This window comes from Thalassophryne amazonica, chromosome 17, assembly GCF_902500255.1.
Source record: "Thalassophryne amazonica chromosome 17, fThaAma1.1, whole genome shotgun sequence".
In the NCBI taxonomy this organism is placed as follows: domain Eukaryota; kingdom Metazoa; phylum Chordata; class Actinopteri; order Batrachoidiformes; family Batrachoididae; genus Thalassophryne; species Thalassophryne amazonica.
This window is the reverse complement of record NC_047119.1, coordinates 16,061,843-16,083,228: the sequence shown is the minus strand read 5'-3', so window position 1 is coordinate 16,083,228 and position 21,386 is coordinate 16,061,843. Positions and strand designations below refer to the sequence as shown.

At 38.3% G+C, this 21,386-nt stretch overlaps 1 protein-coding gene across 1 annotated transcript in view; it reads left to right on the top strand.

Moving 5' to 3' along the window:
- The first annotated feature begins 6,567 nt into the window (after positions 1 to 6,567).
- cdk5rap2 (CDK5 regulatory subunit associated protein 2) overlaps positions 6,568 to 21,386 on the top strand; it is a 53,123-nt gene continuing 38,304 nt past the window's right edge. Inside the window, exons 1-5 of the mRNA XM_034191489.1 lie at positions 6,568 to 6,752; positions 12,918 to 12,973; positions 18,149 to 18,207; positions 19,022 to 19,132; positions 20,668 to 20,744. Of these exons, the coding sequence (XP_034047380.1) occupies positions 6,700 to 6,752; positions 12,918 to 12,973; positions 18,149 to 18,207; positions 19,022 to 19,132; positions 20,668 to 20,744 (356 nt within the window). The 5' untranslated portion in view covers positions 6,568 to 6,699. The remainder of the gene's footprint in view (positions 6,753 to 12,917; positions 12,974 to 18,148; positions 18,208 to 19,021; positions 19,133 to 20,667; positions 20,745 to 21,386) is intronic.

Sequence of the window (21,386 nt, the reverse complement as noted above, 5' to 3'; positions counted from 1 at the left end):
CACTTCCAAAGGTGGCTCTCTCTCCGATCATTACCGCTATTTTGGCGTGCTCCCACGGCAGCTCTGCCGTCAGCGCCTCACAAAGTTCTCTCACAATTATGGTATGTTAAATAGAAAGTCCATTATCTCCCAAAAATAACTTTTTCCATTGTAAGAAATACATCAGTATGTTCAGGCAGCCTGTAATAACAGTGTTGTGAAAACATTCCACGTGCTCGACTGCGCATTCACAGGGGCAGTAAAATAGCATCTTGTGACACAGACAGCAGAGTCAGCACTCGTTAGCATCCAAAATCTGACAGATTCTCAAAAAATTAAGAGTTTCTGGGTGAAGTTGTCATCTCCTCTCTGTACATCCTATGTAAAGCCAAGTCATCACTTTCAAACGAAAGCAACAAAGCTTTTTTATTGGACGTAGCAGCGCTCGTTTCACGCTGTCTGTTGGCAATCGGGATGTTTCTGCGTTTGCGAAAATGTACATCACACACCAGAAAATGGCGAGAAATGCCGAATAAGATGTTTCCTGGAAATGCACCTGCTGAGTCGCCAAGCGAGAGGGATAATTAGCAATAAAATACATCAGAAACCACTAATTATTACCACATGTGCGCAAATAGACTTACAGTTATGAATTGTTTGATGTTGTGTTGCTAACCGAGACGTTAAATAACGTACGACATGTCCTTTAATATGTTCTGTTGTGTAGAGTGCATGCTTCATCACATGGATAGAAGAAAGGTCATAAATGAATGATATATAATGTCATGGCATAGCTTCCATATATATATATATATATATATATATATATATATATATATATATATATATATATATATATATATATATATATATATATATATATCTCACAGGGGGTTTTAGGTTTTTTGTTTGTTTGTTTGTTTGGTTGGTTTTGTTACAAAGCTTGGATTTACTCTGTATAAAGCCCCCCACAGCTGTATGTAATATTTTAAAATATGACTAATGAAAATAATTTTAATTAAAAAAATTATGTTTTTGTTATAGCTGGACACAAATGTGTATATTTGTGCAGGCCTTGCTGTATACAGTGGATCCCTGCTTGCTAATTTAATGTTATTTAATGTTTAACATGGTTGCCGACTGAGCACATTTTCTATTGGTTGAAACAATTCTATTCTGTCTGATAACTTTATATATCAGTTTGCCCAACTGGTCTTGGAGTATATAGATTTTATGTGTAAATTTTGGGCAAAGTTTTTCCAATAATAATGATTGTTTATTTTTTTAATTTGTTGTCTTGTTTTTCCTCTATGATAGTAAACCATGTACTGTACTAGGACTCTGTGATATAATATAATTTTTGTTTTAAAAGGAATATGTGAAAATTGTTTCTTCATTTATGTAAATTTGTTGTAGACATTAAAACTTGCTAAGAATACCTCACATGTTTGCATATGACTTGGGTCAAAGACCATCTGTTATCTTTATAACAGGAACGAAGCGATGCACAGCGGTACGAAGCTCGCTCATGGTACACTGTGTCACAAACAAGAAGTTTCGAGTCCACAGTGAAACAGGAAATGTCAAGTGTTGAACACTTCCTGAATAGACACTTCCTGGATTGACAATAGAGGAGAAGTTGTGTCACTTTTTGTTTGTCTCGATTTTAAAAAAGAAAATAAAATTTAAAAAAGAGAAAGCGGAGATCTCACAGGAAATCAGTGCACAGCAAATACTGAAACAGGAAATGCTAAATGTGGAGTAGACATTGAATCCGAGAACACTAAAGTGGGAGGCAGCGCACACCTTGCAGCACATGAGGTCAGTCAGGGATTATTTAGTGTGTAAATTGCATGAAGTTCTCACTAGAAGCTGAATGTTTTTTAGCCATGCTAATGCTGCCCAGAAGCATTTACTGAAAATAAAGTCTGAAGGACATAAATGAGATGGTGAGGACTTTACCAGGCATGTGAGATGCAAATAAAGAAAAATGCTTAAGATGGCAGGGAGTTAAGAGGGCTGTAGTTGGGGGAGGGGGGTGGAGATTGAAGCTCTCCAGAAGCTGAATGTTTTTTGCCATGCTAATGCTCCCCAGAAGCATTTACTGAAAAAAAGTCTGGCCCTAAATTAAATGACATGGTGATATATTTAGATAGATAGATAGATAGATAGATAGATAGATAGATAGATAGATAGATAGATAGATAGATAGATAGATAGATAGATAGATAGATAGATAGATAGATAGATAGATAGATAGATAGATAGATAGATAGATAGATAGATAGATAGATAGATAGATAGATAGATAGATAGATAGATAGATAGATATCGTCACTCGGTTTTTGAGAACAGGCCTACTGTTTTTCATAACTCTGACCTTTGACCTATGACCTTGAAAATTTAATCAGTTCTTAGCTATCAAGATGTGAATCTTCACTAAAAAAGAATTCATAACAATCTATGAAAAATTGTGGGTTCCAGGCTGTTCACAAACAAACAGACAAACAAACAAGGGCGAAAACGTAACCTCCTCCAGCTGCGTTGGTGGAGGTAAAAAGACGCAGTTCTTGGAGAAAGGCAAATTTCCATTCAACAATTTATCCAGCAACCACTACTCACTCATAACTTACTGACAGTTGGGAAGGCAGGCCCATCTTCTACTTTTGATACTCTGTGTGCTTCTTACCCTGTGTGCTGCTGTACAATGCTGCTGGAACCTCAATTTCCCTGAATGAGTCTTCCCAAGGGATTAATAAAATTCTATCCAATCTCATCTAATCGAATCTGTGCTAACCATCCAGCAGGTGGAAGTGCATCTACTGCATATTATATAGGGAAATCGAAGAGGCTTACTATTCTGATTGATCTGGTGCATGGAAGTTCATGAGATGCAATTGGATTTACCCACTGTTATATGTTCTTTTAACTTGGTGAGTTGCAAGATGATGGCATTTATGGCTTTTGAGTTATTGTTTACACAAGATGGCTTGGATGGATTAACTTACTCACTGATATAGCGAGTAAATTAAGCAAATATTTTTCATGCAATAACAACAACAACAACAATAATGATAATAATAATATAATGTTGCTATGACCATCTTTTCCTTTCTTTCCTGACAACTGCTATAAAAGCAGGTTACGCACAAGAATTGAAGGTTTGTCGATAACCTTTTTGAATATATATCAGACAAGTATGTAGTTCCTCAAGATAGACAGATATGTTAATGCACAATCTAAAGAATCTTTTACTGAACAGTTCAGTGATTGAAACAATATTACATTGGTTTAGTTCGGTGCATATTGTACGGCATAGCATGAAACTCCCACATGCTTATTCTTTGTATTTCATAAGTCTCGTCATCCTTCACTCTTTTACTGTAAATATTAGGAGGAAAACTTCAGTGTCAGTGCAGCAATTAAATGTGAGGGTTTGTGTCAGCCTCATCCGCTTATTGACATATTTTTGAGATATCCTGATGGTCCATAAATTCTATGAAACAACCAATCTGATTGCAAAAATGCTTCTTTATGGCCCCATTTACAGTGGGGTAAAAAAAATATTTAGTCAGTCCCTGATTGTGCAAGTTCTCCTACTTAAAAGATGAGAGAGGTCTGTAATTTTCAACATAGGTACACTTCAACTGTGAGAGACAAAATGAGGGGAAAAAAAATCCAGGAAATCATATTGTAGGATTTTTAAAGAATTTATTTGTAGATTATGGTGGAAAATAAGTATTTGGTCAATAATAAAAGTTCAGCTCAGTACTTTGTAACATAATCTTTGTTGGCAATGACAGAGGTCAAATGTTTCCTGTAAGTCTTAACCAGGTTTGCACACACTGTAGCTGGTACTTTGACCCATTCCTCCATGCAGATCTCCTCTAGAGCAGTGATGTTTTGGGGCTGTCGCTGGGCAACATGGACTTTCAACTCCCTCAACAAAGTTTCTATGCGGTTGAAGTCTGGAGACCAGCCTGGCCACTACAGGACCTTGAAATGCTTTTTACTGAGCCACTGCTTCGTTGCCCAGGTGGTGTGTTTGGGATCATTGTCATGCTGGAAGACCCAGCCATGTTGCATCTTCAATGCTCTCACTGATGGAAGGAGGTTTTGGCTTAAAATCTCACGATACATGGCCCTGTTCATTTTTCCCTTAACACGGATCAGTCATCCTGTCCTCTTTGCAGAAAAATAACCCCAAAGCATGATGTTTCCACCCCCATGCTTCACAGTAGATATGGTGTTCTTGGGATGCAACTCAGCATTCTTCTTCCTCCAAACACGACGAGTTGAGTTTTTTTACCAAAATGTTTTATTTTGATTTCATCTGACTGCATGATATTCTCCCAATCCTCATTTGGATCATCCATATGCTCTCTGGCAAACTTCAGACGGGCCTGGACATGTACTGGCTTAAGCAGGGGGACATGCCTGGCATTGCGGGAATTGAGTCCCTCTCTGCGTAATGTGTAGCCTTTGTTACTTTGGTCCCAGCTCTCTGCAGGTCATTCATCAGGTCCCTCCGTGTAGTGCTGGGAATTTTATTCACTGTTCTCATGATCATTTTGACCCCACAGGATGACATCTTGCATGGAGCCACAGGTTGCGGGAGATTATCAATGGTCTTGTATGTCTTTCATTTTCTTACAATTGCTCCCACAGTTGATTTATTCACACCAACCTGTTTGACTATTGTAGATTCACTCTTCCCAGCTTGGTGCACATCTACAATTTTCTTCCTGGTGTCCTTCGACAGCTCTTTGGTCTTGTACATGGTTGAGTTTGGATTCTGACTGTTTGAGGCTGTGGACAGGTGTCTTTTATACAGATAATGAGTTCCAAAAGATGTCATTAATGCAGGTAACAGGTGGAGGAAAGAAAAACTTCTTAAAGAAGAAGTTACAGGTCTGTGAGAGCCAGAAATCTTGCTTGTTTGTGGGTGACCAAATACTTATTTTCTACGATAATTTACAAATAAATTCTTTAACTAGAGCCATTCATCACGAAATGTCCCGCGAGCAGTATTATTTTCCATTTCCACTTGTATGGGGTGGGTATTTGGTTGAAGCCTTATGTGTTTGATGCAAACTGGGATATACAATGAAAAAATTGGAGATTGGCATAATATTTATTTAGAGGATGTGACAAACAGTGACCATAAAAAGTCGTCACAGTCGCCAGCCTTCAAAAAAAATGCAACCACTGGTGACTTTGAAACAGAGGTCAAGGTTACCGGCCTTCGAACTCATGCAAAGTACTCCTCCAAGGCATGTACCACCAAGTATGAAGTTTCTATGAGCAAAAGGTGCCGAGTTACGTTGTGTCAAAGGATTTGACAGTTGTGACCACTGGTGACCTTCAAAAGTAGGTCAAGTTCACTGGCCTTCGAACCCTTGCGAAGTACTCCTCCAAGGCATGTACCCACCAAATATGAAGTTTCTGTGAGTAATGGGTGCCGAGCTAGGTTGCGGCAAACGAATTGCGGCCGGACAGACAACCTGGATGCTATATGCCCCGCGTGGCGCAATGTGATTTTCTGGATTTTTTTTCTCATTTTGTCTCTCATAGTTGAAGTGAACCTATGTTGAATATTACAGACCTCTCTCATCTTTCTAAGTAGGAGAACTTGCACAATCAGGGGCTGACTAAATACTTTTTTACCCCACTGTATGGCTACACTTTAAACGAACCAGAATTAAAGGTTGTGAGAATGACTCGGTGTAAATATAGACACGTGTACATCACTTTGCTAAATTAAGTTAAGTGCTGACAGATGCATGCTTTCCTGCAAAGAACAGGCAATCACAACAAATAGGGAAATCCTTTCCATACTTTCAAATTAACTCCAAAACTCATCATTGTATTTGTGTGGTATTAGAAAATTTCACATGATGCGGACACATTTTGTATTTTTACTGGAGGACTGAGAAAAAAAAGAAGAGGAATTCATGGATACCCCACTATAGGCTGTTTACTGGTTGCTGGTGCAGGCAAACAAGTTTGAGAACATTCAGTTTTGTGAAATGCAGGATCACACATATTGATTATCACAAGAGAAGGCAAAGGAACACGAATCCTCATCATCAAAGAAGCGAAACTATGACGGGAAATGATTTTAAGAGATAGCATAAATGCATTCTGCAATCTCACCACTAGATGACACTAAATCCTACACACTGTAGCTTGTATATATATACGTAAAAAGACATATGACCGAAGAAACTAACAGCGAATGACTTTATTTTTGAACCTCCTTGAACGCCCCCTAAGAGTTGTTTTGGCCAATCACTTTGTCGCTTTGTCCCAGTATCCGCCTAGTTACGTGGTGCATTTCGTGTAACTCGTAAATTTAGATATTACATATCATACGCTGGTGAGACGACTGTCGTACATTTTAGTAATATCACCAATAAACACATATCATATATGACGCCTAAAACAAATTCAGCCTGCAGCTAGTGTTATACTCTTTTATATTCATGTTAAGATTTTTTTTGTCAGCGTCTGTTCTGTGATCAATTTTGTATCGTCATATTTCCTATGATACCTAAAGGCAGCGTGAGCCTTCAACGTGCACAATGGTGACGTCTCTCATATCATGATGGCGGCAGCTTGGACTATTTTGAAATCCGCCCCTATTCGTAAAGTTTATATTCCATGTAGCTTATAAAATATATTATTACGTGTCGCACAGAACATAAGTGAGTTCGTATCATGGATTCGCTTGTGGGGGAAGATCAGACGCTTCCAGTTAACGTCAATGGAAGGTAAAAGTAAATAAAAAACGCAAGCTGTGTGTATGTGTGTGGGATCCGACTATCAACTGGGTGATGTTGCTATTTTAATACACCGTTATTCCTATTTAGTTATTTTTTGGCGGTAGAATGTTAACGTTACGGTATTTAATATAGACAAATCATCTGAAAATACACAGTTAACACTGTGCAGGATTCGCGGTTTAGAAAAATAATGTAGCGTTAGTTAGCAAGAATGTTAATACTTCTTTGTAAGCTACATAGCGGTAGTTTTCAAATTTCCTGAAGATATTCACATTTTTATCATTTTCCTTCACTTGAGAATGCAGTTTTCACGGTATTTTTTCTACACGAGATATAATTATAAGCAATTAAGACATTTAGTTTATAACGGCAATAATGCTGTTGTAATTTTGACTCAGTGGCATAATTATATTGCTCTTAAGATATTATATTATCCGATGGTTGTTTTATAATATCTGCAATTATGCATCCAAAAAAACCATTTATAGCCTCGTCTAATTTGCAAAAGTGGCTAGATATACATCAACAGCAAAATGACTTATAATAAAACATACCATATACGAACTCCAACTATTATAATAAAGAATATATAAATCAAGAAAATAAATGTAACATTTATTGAGACTGACTAATTAAATAAATATAATAATCATAATATTAACAATGTCACACTTATGAGTTCATGTATTTAAATTGTGACATGTCCATTATTGTGATTTATGTCATAACATAATGGTAATGGTTATTCTAACCAAGAGTCATAAAAATTATTTTCTAGCTATTCTTACAACATGGAAGTTCTGGTGATGTGTACGCATTCCCCATATTTTGACAATTTGCAGTTTTGCAGTTCTCTCAAACAACATGGATTAATGGATGGAAGAAATTATTGCACAAAAATGCAGAATTTGTGGAAATCAAAATGCAGATCCACCCCTGATCTGCTGTGGTGACACCAGTTAAAAACAAGGGAGTAGCCAAAGGGACTTACTACTTTTAATTGTGGTGTACTTTTGTTATTGGCATTTATTCTTTTTTTTATTGTAGTTTATTTTGTCTTGTGCTTTGATTCCTTGGAAAACCCAATATTATTTTCAGTGCGTAAGTTGCACTTACTACTGGAGTATTACTAGTAAAAAGTAAATACGACTTATGCTCCAGAAAATATAGTAAGTTGTTGCCATTGTAAAATTGCTATGTCCCATGTTATCATCTGCCACTGTAGGATCAATGCCATTTTCAAATTTCCACTTCTGTGTTGCAAAGAGTAGAACTGTGCAAACAATGTTGAGCATGTACAAGTGCAAGCCCTCTTTGCTTCTAGGTGGCTGTACCTATCCAGTGCATCTTGTATACAGCAAAGCACATACTTGCACCCTGTCCATTGGCAATAGGTGAATGAAGTATTGACTCAGCAAATTAGCATCTTGTGAAATTATTTTACAGCTGTAAACACAATCATTGGGAACTGTGATGGATGTAAGAAGGTGACTTCAGCATGTTGTTTAAAACTTTCAGTGTCCAAAGTTAGTATTTTGTGCATGCATCCCCAGAACTTCCCCATCCCATGTCATAATAATAGCTAGAAAATAATCTTTGCTACTTGTCCTTAGAATAGCTATTGCCTAACATAATTGTGATCATTTGTCTCGTAATTAAAAGTATCAAAATTTTATCTTCATCTCTGTTGTAACACAGAAGCTTGTAATTATGCAAAAATTATAATTAGTGAAAAAATTTAAGATGATTTTTTCTGTGTTGCAAATGATGTTCCATGTTTCCATTCAACACTATTACTGAACTTTTAGCGACATCACTGCGTTCGAGTTATTCTTTGTAATAATGCACATTAAATGTATAGTACTGTGTGTAATCAGCACAAATCATATTTTTTATGGACACTATGAATTCTTTTGTCAAAATTGGCTCAACATGTACTTTTATCATTGTATTATGTGCTTAATATTAAACCCCAAACAGATCAAATTAGGAAAAAATGCATTTGCTGCTACAGAACAATTGATTAAAAAGCTATTTAAGTGTGTTATGTTGTACTGAACTCATCTGATTCTGCTGTGATGTCATGTAGAGAGAAAGAAAGCGGAAATGATCTGAGTTTGTTTTACAGCGGGGTTGAGTTTGCAGCTGTGACATGATGTCTCTTTGTGCAGAGTAGAAAATGTGGAGTGAGGTATTTGTTTTCTTCCTGGGTGCTCTCTTTAGGAAAGGACTGTGACTGTGGAAGGTGAGCTCTACTTTAGCTCCACTCCATAGTGGTAGTGTTTCCTGACTAGCTACTGAAATGCTAGTATTACTAGAATAGCATGTTTTTTAGTTCGTAGCATCTTTGTGATTAGTCTCGTCTTTATATACCTGAGCTCTGTCTGCTGTGTGATCTGACCATCCAGCTGGTAAATGTGCCTCAGTAATGTAAGATGTTACTTGATATGTGTGGTGTGAGTTACTCCATACTAGTACAGTTTGGTCTTCCCATTTCAAAAATATGACTTTGCAATTTGCAGCTTTGCTCACTAGGTCAGGGCAGTCGGTGTATGCTGAATAAAAGGAGGAACTAACTGTTTTCAGCTTCTCACATTGTTCTCCTTGTCGCTGGGGTGAGGGGTGCTTTAAACTTGTTAAAGCACAGTAGCTGGAAGTGGATGACTCCGTTATCATCTGTTCTTTGTGCGAAAGCTTTATTTTTTTGGGGGGGGGGGGGGCAGATGTGTGAGATGAAGTTGTTTCAGATGTGCAGAATGGTTTTATTCCTCTTATCAGTGCTTCCTCTCCATGTGCAGGAAGGGTTGTTTCATGTGAAACCTCAGTGATGCAATTGTCAAAACATGTTTTTGTTTCACTGCAAGGCTTGTGGTGGATTATGTTGATACTGCTCTTATGTTTGTTCACTAGGCAGGTCCCCCCACCCGTGCATATGTGAATTTTCTCATTTCACCGAAGTGGTGGTTGAACATAGTCATTTGGGGGGGGGTCTGCCGTTTTGGGCACTGTTCCAACAAAAACACTGTTTTTGTTGGACCACTTCAAGAAGAGTCCACATATGGTAAATTTTCAACTTTCTCTGATTTTCATGAAACTCGCAAAATTTGCTCCCATAACTGGGTAAAAGGGCCTCTGTAAAAGTTTGAGTGCAGTGTGGCAAGCCATTCTGGCTGTAGACTGCCACCTGGTGGCCAAATAGGAGCTAAACTAAATTTTTTTTTTTTTTTTTTTTTTTTTTTTTTTGTCAAATTCTGCGAGTTTCATGAAACTTGCAGAATTAAAAAAAAATTGGGACAAATCTGAAGGGGTCATAAATCACCACCTGCCTCTTAAAGAGTAATCTCTGTTTTATGTTGTGATCACACTGTGACCTAAATTTAGGCAAATGAATAAATTTGTGTTCAGTGATCATTTGAGAGTTTGTATGTTTGTCAGTGGATAGCATACAAAAGCATCAGCTTTTAACTCACTAACAGCAGTGACTATGGAGGACTTGATAAAACCTCATTTTCCAGCTTTGATGGAAGCCTAAACCTTGTTGCTGTCCAAGAGTCAGTAATTGCAAATCTATAGCTGTATTTGCACACATTAATGATGTCAGCTTTCACTCCATTCATTCATTCATTCATTCATTCATTCATTTTCAGCCATTTATCCGGGTCCATTTCATGATGGCAGCAGAACAAGCAGCTCAGCCCACACTAATCTATCCTCGGCCCAGTCCTGTAATTCTTCCCAGGAGATCCCAAGCCATTCTCAAGCTATCTGGGAAATATAATCTCTCCAGCGTGTCCTGGGATTTCCCCAGGGCATCTTCCCAGTTGGATGTGCCTGGAAGACTTCCCTTGGGAGACGACCAGGGGGCATCCTCACCAGGGTGCCCGAACAACCTCAGCTGGCTCTTTTCGGTGTTGAATAAGCAGCGGCTCTAGTAGTCGAGCTCACGCTGTCCAGGACTGTAAGCCCAAATACCCGACGAAGGAATCTCGTTTCTGCCACTTGTATCAGTGATCTTTTTCGTTCACTCATTACCTAAAGTTCATGATCATAGGTAAGGATAGGTGTGTAAATTGACTGGTAAATTGAGAGCCTTGCCTTCTGACTCAGCTCCTTCTTCACCAAAATGGTCTGGTACAGCATCCGTAAAACATCAGACTTTGCTCCAATCCGTCTATCGATCTCATGTTCCAACTTACCCCCACTCGTGCACAAGATCCAGAGATACTTAAACGCAACTCCTCCACTTGGGGCCCTACTCTCCCCTGACCCAGAAGGGACAATCCACCATTCCCCAACAGAGGATCATGGTCTTAGATTTAGAGGTGCTGAGTTTCATCCCTGTTGCTTTACACTTGGCCTCAAACATGCTGAGTGTGTATTGCAGGCCACTGCCTGATGAAGCCAACAGAACCACATCATCAGCAAAAAGTAGAGATGCAACTCTGAGGCCACGAAACTGGACATCCACTGGTCCCTCACTGCGCCTTGAAATCCTGTCCATGAAGATCATGAAAAGGATTGGTGACAAGGGGCAGCCCGAGTAGAGTCCAGTGACCACCAGAAAGGGGTCTGATGTAATGCAGAGAATGCAGGCACAGCTCCTGCCTTGGTCATATAGAGCCCAAATTACATGTTGCAGCAAATCCTCTACCCCATACTCCCCACAGGATACCCCAAGGGACCCGGTCATACGCCTTTTCCAAGTCCACAAAACACATGTAGGCTGGTTGGTCATACTCCCAAGACCCTTCTGATATCCTTGCGAGGGTAAATAATTGTTCCACTGTTCCACAACCAGGACGGGACCTGCATTGCTCTTCCTGAATCTGAGGTTCGACTAATGGTCTAAGTCTCCTCTCTAGTACCCTAGCGTAGGTTTTCCCAGGGAGGATGAGAAGTGTGACCCCTTTTATACCTGGAACACCTTAAAAGCTTCACTGCCTTTTTAAAATCTCAAAAAAAAAATTTAAGTTTTAGTTAAATGTGTCACAATAAATGTTTGTGTGGGGTTTCACATTTATTTACATTTGCATCAGAATTTGTCCCTTTAACAGCATCTGCTACAAGTAATGATTGTTTTCACTTTGAACAAAGTCGTAGGCACTGCACTTTCAGAACAAAAGGACATATAAGAGGAAGCTGTTCTAAAATGGACAGTGTATTAATAGATCTCAGGGTCAAGTTGAACAACATGAGCTAATTAGTACTAGTGCTGCCGCGATTAGTCGACGATGAAAATGCAACGACGTCCATTTTTTTCGTCGACTGCTATTTTCGGCAATTTATTTTTGGTTTTCAGACTGAAACGGCACATGCTTCGGTAGTACCGAGTATAGAAACATGCTTCGTCTTTCTGTGCCAAGTTTTGGTACCCAGAGGTTAATTAGGTGCAAGAAGAGCAGTCCGCAGTTGTCCTCCTCGCAGCATTCAAGGCCGCCTGTGGACATTTCAGTTAGTACACCTATATGCTGAAATTCATTTGTTTTATTTCACTTATGCACCATTTACAGCAAGTATGACAAAAAGAGGACTGCAATTGGTTTTAAGAGATCTGGGGGAATTTGGAATAATAAAAAAAAATGGCAGAACTAAGTAAGAGAATGATATTAGCAGCTATTGTGGTTGTCTTGCAATTGATTGTTAGTTTCAATTTTCTAAAAATATTTTCTAAGTATAATCATTTGAAATGTTTGTATACAAAATGTGTAATGCTGATGTTTGGTGCGTTGTGCTGTTTGTGAGTGATGCCATTATTCCACTACTTATGATGCTGATCAGGGCCACAGTTATTTGGTTGTCTAACAGACAGACAGTGGTTTTTGTTTTTCTCCTCTCCTGTGTGTCTGAACATGAGCTAGGCTGCCACTGGTACATCGTCTCTCCCTTTCTCTCGTACACACACTGGGAAGAGTTTGTGCCAGAATGGATGTAAATGAAGCACAGGCTCATTCTTGTGCTATTTATGGAGCATCCTTGGGGCTCAGTGGAAGTCATGTGTAATGCCAGACATTGGTATATTTAGAAAAATAGCATGAGTATGCGCTGATATTTCATAAAGATGATGGTGAGCAGAGCTATCGTTGATTTTTTTGATTTGTAAGAATTTGAATCTTCTTTGTTGAATGCGATGAAACAATTATCCTTTTGTTTCAGTTGCAGATTGCCCGACTCCATCGATACAGACAGTTATTCCCCAGACAGCATGACAGGTACAGTTTTGTTTTTGTTTTTTTTTAAAGCTTTTGTTCTTCTTTCTTGTGTGTTTTATAAATTCATGCTGCTGCTGAAACATTGTTGAATATCTCCAACCTTTTGATTATGAATAGGCTGGATGGTGCTTATCAGCCAGTTGCTTTTTGTTTGCCGTCAACCTCACAGATGCACAGGCTTTGTGGTTGTGCGCTTAATTGTTGATGTTCTTGTGGATTCTGCATATAATTATATGAATACTGATTTTCCCAGCACATTGCATGGGTCAAAACTTGAATGCATTTTTTTTGTCAACACAGAATTTCTTATAATTTATGAGTAAAACATGCATCATACTGTACGAGTATGTCTGCATATATTCAGCTGTTTATTATAAATATTTGAAATTAATGAACATGTGCATAAATATAGTAATAAATTACATATTGAATGGAATATAATAAATTGGGGCATTGGCCTGATTGTGCATTAATGATAATCATATTATCTAATGAATAACTAATAGCACTTTGATAGGTATTTGTAAATAAAAGGACCAAGATCATCAACTTGTGTTCCTGACTTTGTTGCACCATGACAGCATTTTCTTTCAGGTAAAAAAAAAAAAAAAATACAGTAGTTTAGCACTTACAGTTGTATGCAAAAGTTTGAGCGCCCCTGATACTTTTCATGATTTTCCTTTATAAATCATTGCTTGTTTGGATCAGAAATTTCAGTTAAATATATCATATAGCAGACGAACACACTAATATTTGAGAAGTGAAATGGAGTTTTTAGTATTTACAGAAAGTGTGTAATAATTATTTAAACAAAATTGGACAGGTGCATAAATTTGGGCACCCTTGTCATTTTATTTTTATTTGAATAAATTTAGCACTAATTTGGAACACAAAATTGGTTTGGTAAGCTCATTGACACTTGACCTCCTTACGCACGTGAATCCAATCATGATAAAGGGTATTTAAGTCTTCTAATGAGTTGCAACATGGGATCCTCTAAAGCAGGGGTAGGCAACCTGTTCCAGAAAGAGCCATGAGGGTGCAGGTTTTCTTTGCAGCCACTGACTCCACCAGGTGATTTCACTAATTAACTGATTCCATCTGCTCAAAGTGATATTAATCAGTAAAATCACCTGGTGGAGTCAGTGGCTGCAAAGAAAACCTGCACCCTCATGGCTCTTTCTGGAACAGGTTGCCTACCCCTGCTCTAAAGAACTCTCAAATGACCTGAAAACAAAGATTGTTCAACATCATGGTTTAGGGGAAGGATACAAAAAGCTATCTCAAAGATTTCAGCTGTCAGTTTCCACTGTGAGGAACATAGTGAAGAAATGGAAGACCGCAGGCACGGGACTAGTTAAGGCCTGAAGTGGCAGGCCAAGAAAAATCTCAGATAAGCTGACATGAAGGATGGTGAGAACAGTCATAGTCAACCCACAGACCTGCTCCAAAGACCTACAATATGATCTTGCAACAGATAGTCTCTCTGTGCATCGTTCAACTATACAGCATACTTTGCACAAAGCGATGCTGTATGATGCTGTAATGCAGAGGAAGCCTTTTCTGCGTACATGCCACAAACAGTCACTTGGGGTATGCTAAAACACATTTGGGCAAGCCGTCTACATTTTCGAATAAGGTGCTGTGGAGTGATGAAACTAAAATTGAGTTTTTTTGGATATAACAAGGGGCGGTATGCATGGCTGAAAAAGAACACAGCATTCCAAGAAAAACACTTGCTACCTACAGTAAAATTTGGAGGTGGTTCCATAATGCTGTGTGGCTGTGTGGCCAGTGCAGGCACTGGAAATCTTGTTAAAGTTGAGGGTCACATGGATTCCGGTCAATATCAGCAGATTCTTGAGAACAATGTTCAAGAATTAGTGACAAAGTTGAAGTTGCGCCGGGGCTGGATCTTTCATCAAGACAATGACCCTAAACACTGCTTAAAATCTACTAAGGCATTCATGCAGAGGAACAAGTACAACGTTCTGGAATGGCCATCTCAGTCCCCAGACCTGAATATTATTGAAAATCTGTGGTGTGATTTTAAGCGGGCTGTCTGTGCTCAGAAACCAACACTGAAATCACCTGGTGGAGTCAGTGGCTGCAAAGAAAACCTGCACCCTCATGGCTCTTTCTGGAACAGGTTGCCCACCCCTGTTTTAGAGGCTGTTATTTCTGGAAAAGGATCTACTAAATATTGATGTTTTTTGTTTTTTTTTTAAGTTGGGGTGCCCAAATTTATGCACCTGCCTAATTTTGTTTAAAGAATTATTTGCACACTTTCTGTAAATCCTATAAACTTCATTTCACTTCTCAAATATCACTGTGTTTGTCTGCTATATGATACTTTTAACTGAAATTGCTGATCGAAACAACCAATGATTTATAAAGGAAAATCATGGAAATAATCAGGGGTGCCCAAACGTTTACATACAACTGTACAACCTCCATATAGTGCACTGGTTTATTCTATGTTTGGGGTATCTGCCATAAGTGTTATTGTGATGTGAACTCCTAAATATTGGTTGTCTGAATAACTATGATCTTACACTGAAATACACACAGACTATATGGGCAGCATGGTGTTCATGCAAAGCCACCAGCTACCATTCATTTTCAGTCATAGTGGGTGTTTTATAGCGGCAAGAGACAAATGGTTGCTATGCCATGCCACCAGCTAGGTGGGGTGAAAATAGAAGAGGTCTATTTTCTGCAAATGCTGAGCAATGTGACGTGGCAGCTGAAGGTACTGTGATGTTTGTTATATTTATAGTTATTTATAATAAAATTCATGTCTAAACTGTAAAACCTGAAGCCTGTTACATTCCTCTGTCATATGGTATTGATAACAGAATGTTAAGAATCATTGCTCTCTCTCTCTCTCTCTCTCTCTCTCTCTCTCTCTCTCTCTCTCTCTCTCTCTCTCTATATATATATATATATATATATATATATATCTATATATATATATATATATCTATATATATATATATATATATATATATATACATATACATATCTATATATATATATATATATATATACATATACATATATATATATATATATATATATATTCCTTTCCTTCCCACTGTCGCCAAGTGCTTGCTCACAGGGGGTCGTTTTGACCGTTGGGGTTTTTCCGTAATTATTGTATGGCCTTGCCTTACAATATAAAGCGCCTTGGGGCAGCTGTTTGTTGTGATTTGGCGCTATATAAATAAAGTTGATTCGATTTGATTTGATGTGTGTGTACACTAGCATTGGGTAGTGTTTATAAAATAGGTTGCTGACATTTTTCAAGAGTGGTAATAAATTAAGCAATGATTTGGAATGGCCTGTGAGTCCAGACATTTATCTACATTTAAAACCTCAAAACCCCAAACTCCCATGGTGCATTGCAGCACAGCATCCATTATTTATTGGTTTAGCTAAAATTGATCATTTCTCCAAAAAATATTTGTCCTATCGACTTTTAGTTTTTGCAGTGTTCATCCTTGATCCAAAATAGATAAGCATGCCAAACGCCAGATGTTAGCTCTCCCCAGTTTTTGCATGATCGAAGCCAAGCACCTTTTGGAGTTGCACTCAAATCTCATTGCAATGTAAATTACAATGACAATAAAGGCGATTCTGATTCTGATGTACACACGCACACAGAGGCCACTTGGCTATTATAATATAAATATTAGCTGCATTGTAACATTTTGCTAATATCAGCATTATGTAAGCAATATGATCCCCCCCCCCCCTCCCCCGGGCCAAAAAACAAACAAAAAAACTCCATTGGGTAGGCTGTAGACCAGACACCCTGATAAATTATGCCCACTGAAAATGAGACTTGGCCAAAATAGCCCACAAGGCACCAGTTAGTTACACTCATTCATGTGTCTGTACTCTTTTACAGCCATGTCTGCAGCTGTCTCAGCTAACTGTGGTTTCTTTTACTTTGGGGTGTTGCTTGTTTTGTTGGATACTAGGGGTGCACTAATAAAAGGGGGCATGGCAAGTAACATTGATACAGTCATGAAGCGAAACTAAAAAAGTACTAGCTATAGTAAGAGTGTGATGTGGCAGAGCTGTTCCTTTAAAACAGTCGGGTCAGAAATGATGAGCTGGTGTTCTAAAATATACTGTTGTTGTGATGTGTGTTACATGATCAGCTGAGAATGACTTTAAACTGGTCATAACAGGGAAGCTCTCCAGAACCTCCTTCACCTATGACTGCTGTGAAAAGCATGTTTTCTCTTTCAGTCTCTAAAGTAAACAAATTGTTCTGGACTAGACTTGCTTGATCATGTCCTCTGTCAGAGGTTATTTGATGTTCAAGTTTCGTCTTTGTTTCTGTTAGCAGGATTCTGTTAGCGGAAAGTTTTTAGCTGATTAGCATTTTAGCTTTGTCAACATTTTAGCATTTAGCATTTTTAGCTTTTTGTTTGTTTGTTTTTTGTTTTGCTGTGTGTGTGTTTTTTTTGTTTGTTTGTTTGTTTTCATTTTTAAAAGGTATTATCTCAACTAAAAATGCAGATATGAAGCTCAAATTTGGAATACACCCTATTTGGGCAACCCAGATACAGAAGTAAATTTCAAAAATGGGATACAGAGCTAATTTTTCATTCTGTAGCATCATAAAAACGGCAGTTTGTCCATTCTCGCAAAAAATTACAAAAATTTCAAAGAGCTGTACTACAGAAGGGATTCAGTGGATAATCTTCATATTGTAGAATACACATATCTGGGGTACTAGTTATATGTGTGTGTAAAACATTGTAGTCATAACTTGAAGGGTTTTTGAATTATTGACTCTTGAAAATTAAACATGATCATAGAATGTCAAAAATAGGCCTCTAGTCTCTTTATGATTTGACCATGTGGGCAAGTGTTCAGCCACTTCATTTTTTTTTTTTTTTTTTTTTATGGAGAGCATATTGATATACCAACTTTATGTCAAAATTTTTTTTAATCTAGCTCAAATGCTTTCATAGTGGGGAAAAAAAAATTGCAAAGTAGGGTACCGTAACATGGTGCAAACCAATTTTGAACCTGTATTTGCATATTCAAGGGTCAAAGATTATTCAACCTTGATGGTGTACAGTGTGACTTTTCCACTGCTTTTCATTTTATGAATCCAAGTAGAATCCATTTAATCTCTTTATTGGTTTTCTACAGCTCCATCCCATGATAACATGTCCCCCATCAAAGCCCTTACGATGAAGGACTATGAGAATGTGAGTGATTCATGTCATTCTATTTTATAATATTTGAGCTACATTGTCTATCCAGGGCTTTTTCCTTGTACCTCAGTGCTAGTAACTATATGTAGATTAAATCACCAAACTTGTCAACACAAGTTTATGCAGTCAGACATTCTCCACTACAAGCAAATGGGTCTTAGCCCGATTCTCAGTCTGACTAAAAGCAGTCACACTGACCATGTATGGAGATGAGGTGTGTGTGTGTGTGTGTGTGTGTGTGTGTGTGTGTGTGTGTGTGTGTGTGTGTGTGTGTGTGTGTGTGTGTGTGTGTGTGTGTGTGTGTGTGTGTGTGTGTGTGTGTGTGTGTGTGTGTGTGTGTGTGTGTGTGTGTGTGTGTGTGTGTGTGTGTGTGTGTGTGTGTGTGTGTGTGTGTGTAGGAGGATACTTGAGGTGGACTGAACTTCATCTTTCAGCATTTCACTGGAATGCACACACACATTTTTGGCTTGTGCTGTATTGGCTGGCAGCATGATTAAAGGTTTACAAAGTGGACCAGACTCCTCTGTCGTCCCTTTAACAGTCTGCCCAGCCCCCATTACCAGATGTATACAGTTCTGAGCCTGGATCACAGTAATGCACAGTCTGCTTCACACACATGCAAGCATGAATGTCTCCCTTTATTTTAGCAGTGTCCATGCACGGGTTCTTTTACACTGCCACGTGCCACTTTTTTGTTGTTTTTTTTACCCGCAAAGCATAATTTTTAACTGCTGTTATACTTTGACCAAAATTGTTGTTGTTGGTTTATGTGTTTTTCTGCTTCATAAAATATTTGTTTCATCTGCAGCAAATAACGGCTCTAAAAAAGGAGAATTTTAACCTCAAGCTGCGAATATATTTCATGGAGGAGCGCATGCAGCAAAAGTGTGATGACTCGACCGAAGACATTTTCAAAACGGTGGTGTATATGCTTTATGATGTAAAATGTGCATTGTCCTGTGTGTATTTCTTCTTTCTTTTTTGCCATGTTTTTGTTTTTGCCTATTCAGTGTGATGTATCTTCTGACCCTGCATGTGACTCTGCTTGCAGCAGTGACAATAGCCTCTTTATGATTACCTCGTAGGCCACATTTATTGTTGTATAGAGACAATTCATCAAAATGCACCCTGTTACTTTTTGGTGCCCATCCAGACTTGAATAAAATTTAGCGTCTTTCCACCAAATATGAACTAAATGTCCCAAATGAGTATATCTCAAACAAGTTTGATTTTGAGCATAATTGACTAAGATTTTTAGTTATGAACTTTGATGTTTTCCAATTATTTTCCTACTATAACTAATCACCCCACCCAAAAAAAAAACAACAATCTGTTGGGTCTGCATAAATTATAAACAGTCTATCTTCAGATTATGAAAGAGGAACTGCTGATATTCTACCCAAATCTCAATGCAATAGCATGGTACAGTATCAGAACACAAAGGACATATTTGAGTGACTATCTTCTAATGTATCTATCAAACCGATCAAGCTAACACAAAGTCATTTGAATGCTGTGGTACAAATTAAGCCTGATTTATGCTCCTACAACTGCGTAACTCCATGGACACTCCATCACATTGATGTGAGCATGAGGCTTTTGAAGTTCTCCATCGCGTTGGTGGGTGTCAGAATGCAATCTTCCAGGGAAATAGTGCTGCTCGCCATTTTTTTCTCTGGACAAGTTTGCCCCTCAAAGACCTTCACTTCTTTATACGCTCATCGACTTCCAAACCAACGTTGTGTGCGGTTTGTCTGCTTGAATTGCTGGTCATTTGAGCGCAATTGTAGTTTTTCGCCACTCTGTTGTAAAGGTGGTCGTATTTGCGGACTTCTTCTGCCAAACATTCCTCTATGTGCGTTCGCACTGCAAAAACATTTCAGTATGACCGGAGATGAAGGCATGAAACTGAAAAAGTGACCAATCACAGCCCATCCTGCATCCTGCTGCTTCGCAGCAATGCAGAGGGCTCTGTGGGGCTACAGAACTGCAGAGACGGAGTAGCATGAATCAGGCTTGATTGTCAGGGGATGCTTGGTGCATGAGTACATTATTTGGATCTATAAAATTATTTTTCTGTTGCTTATATTAATGAGGTGACTGCATGTGAAAAAGAAGGTATCAAAGTGTCTTTATTATCCCCAATCATGGGGCAGTTTTTGTGCAACCAGCAGATAGAACACATTCATACATACATAAACTTAAACATAAGAAGAAGCTGCAAGAACATCTATTATTTGACTGGGATGCAAGAAACCGGGTTGTCTTGACCCACTACGACATTTTCTTGAATGTGAAAAATGAGGTGTCAGGAAATGCCATTTTGTTATTGTAAGCACTTCAAGAAAACATAATTTGGTCATTTGTTCACTATTTGTTGTCTGTGCACACATTTTTGTGACCTTACACGTGTGCCGTTTGTGCTACAGTGGACTAAATATTGTCTGTTTCCAGAACATTGAACTGAAGGTAGAGTTGGAGTCTATGAAGAGGGAGCTCGCAGAGAAGCAAGAGCTGCTCGTGTCTGCATCGTAAGTGTCGCTATTCATGGGATACAGTACTTAAAACCACAGCCCTTCATATTTTTATTAGAAAAACAAATACCCTCTTTCTTTGTTTTTAGCCACCCGGCGTTGTTTTTGTTTTGTAACAGTCAGTATGTGCGGTTCGATAGCGGAAACAACACCCTGGAGCTGAAAACTAGGATTTGACATGCTGTTTTGTTCATGAGCCATTGAGAATTATAGATCGATAGATACGTTTTATTCTGTGGACCAAAGGTGACAGAAATTTTCCTTTTGACATGGCTCAACTTCCATTAAAAGACATTTAAACACAAGCACAGACATTAACCTATGCTGTTAAAGGCAACAACTGGCAACAATTTTGTTTATTGAAAATGTTTACATAGTCAATAAATGTCAATTAGTATGTGTGTTTAAAAAAAAATACCATTGTTTCCAACTCCAGTCAAAAATAAAATCATTACTGGTCCCGTTTAAATGACCATAATAATCGGTTAACTGAGAGTAATCGAGTTACTGTAATAATCTGATCTGATGGGTTTACGTGCACTTTAGTAATTCCATAATCGGAAAAATTTGGTCCGATTTCAGTCTATTAGTCAGATTTCTTTCGAAGTGGAGAAAGGAGAAAATGTAGCTGCATGTCTT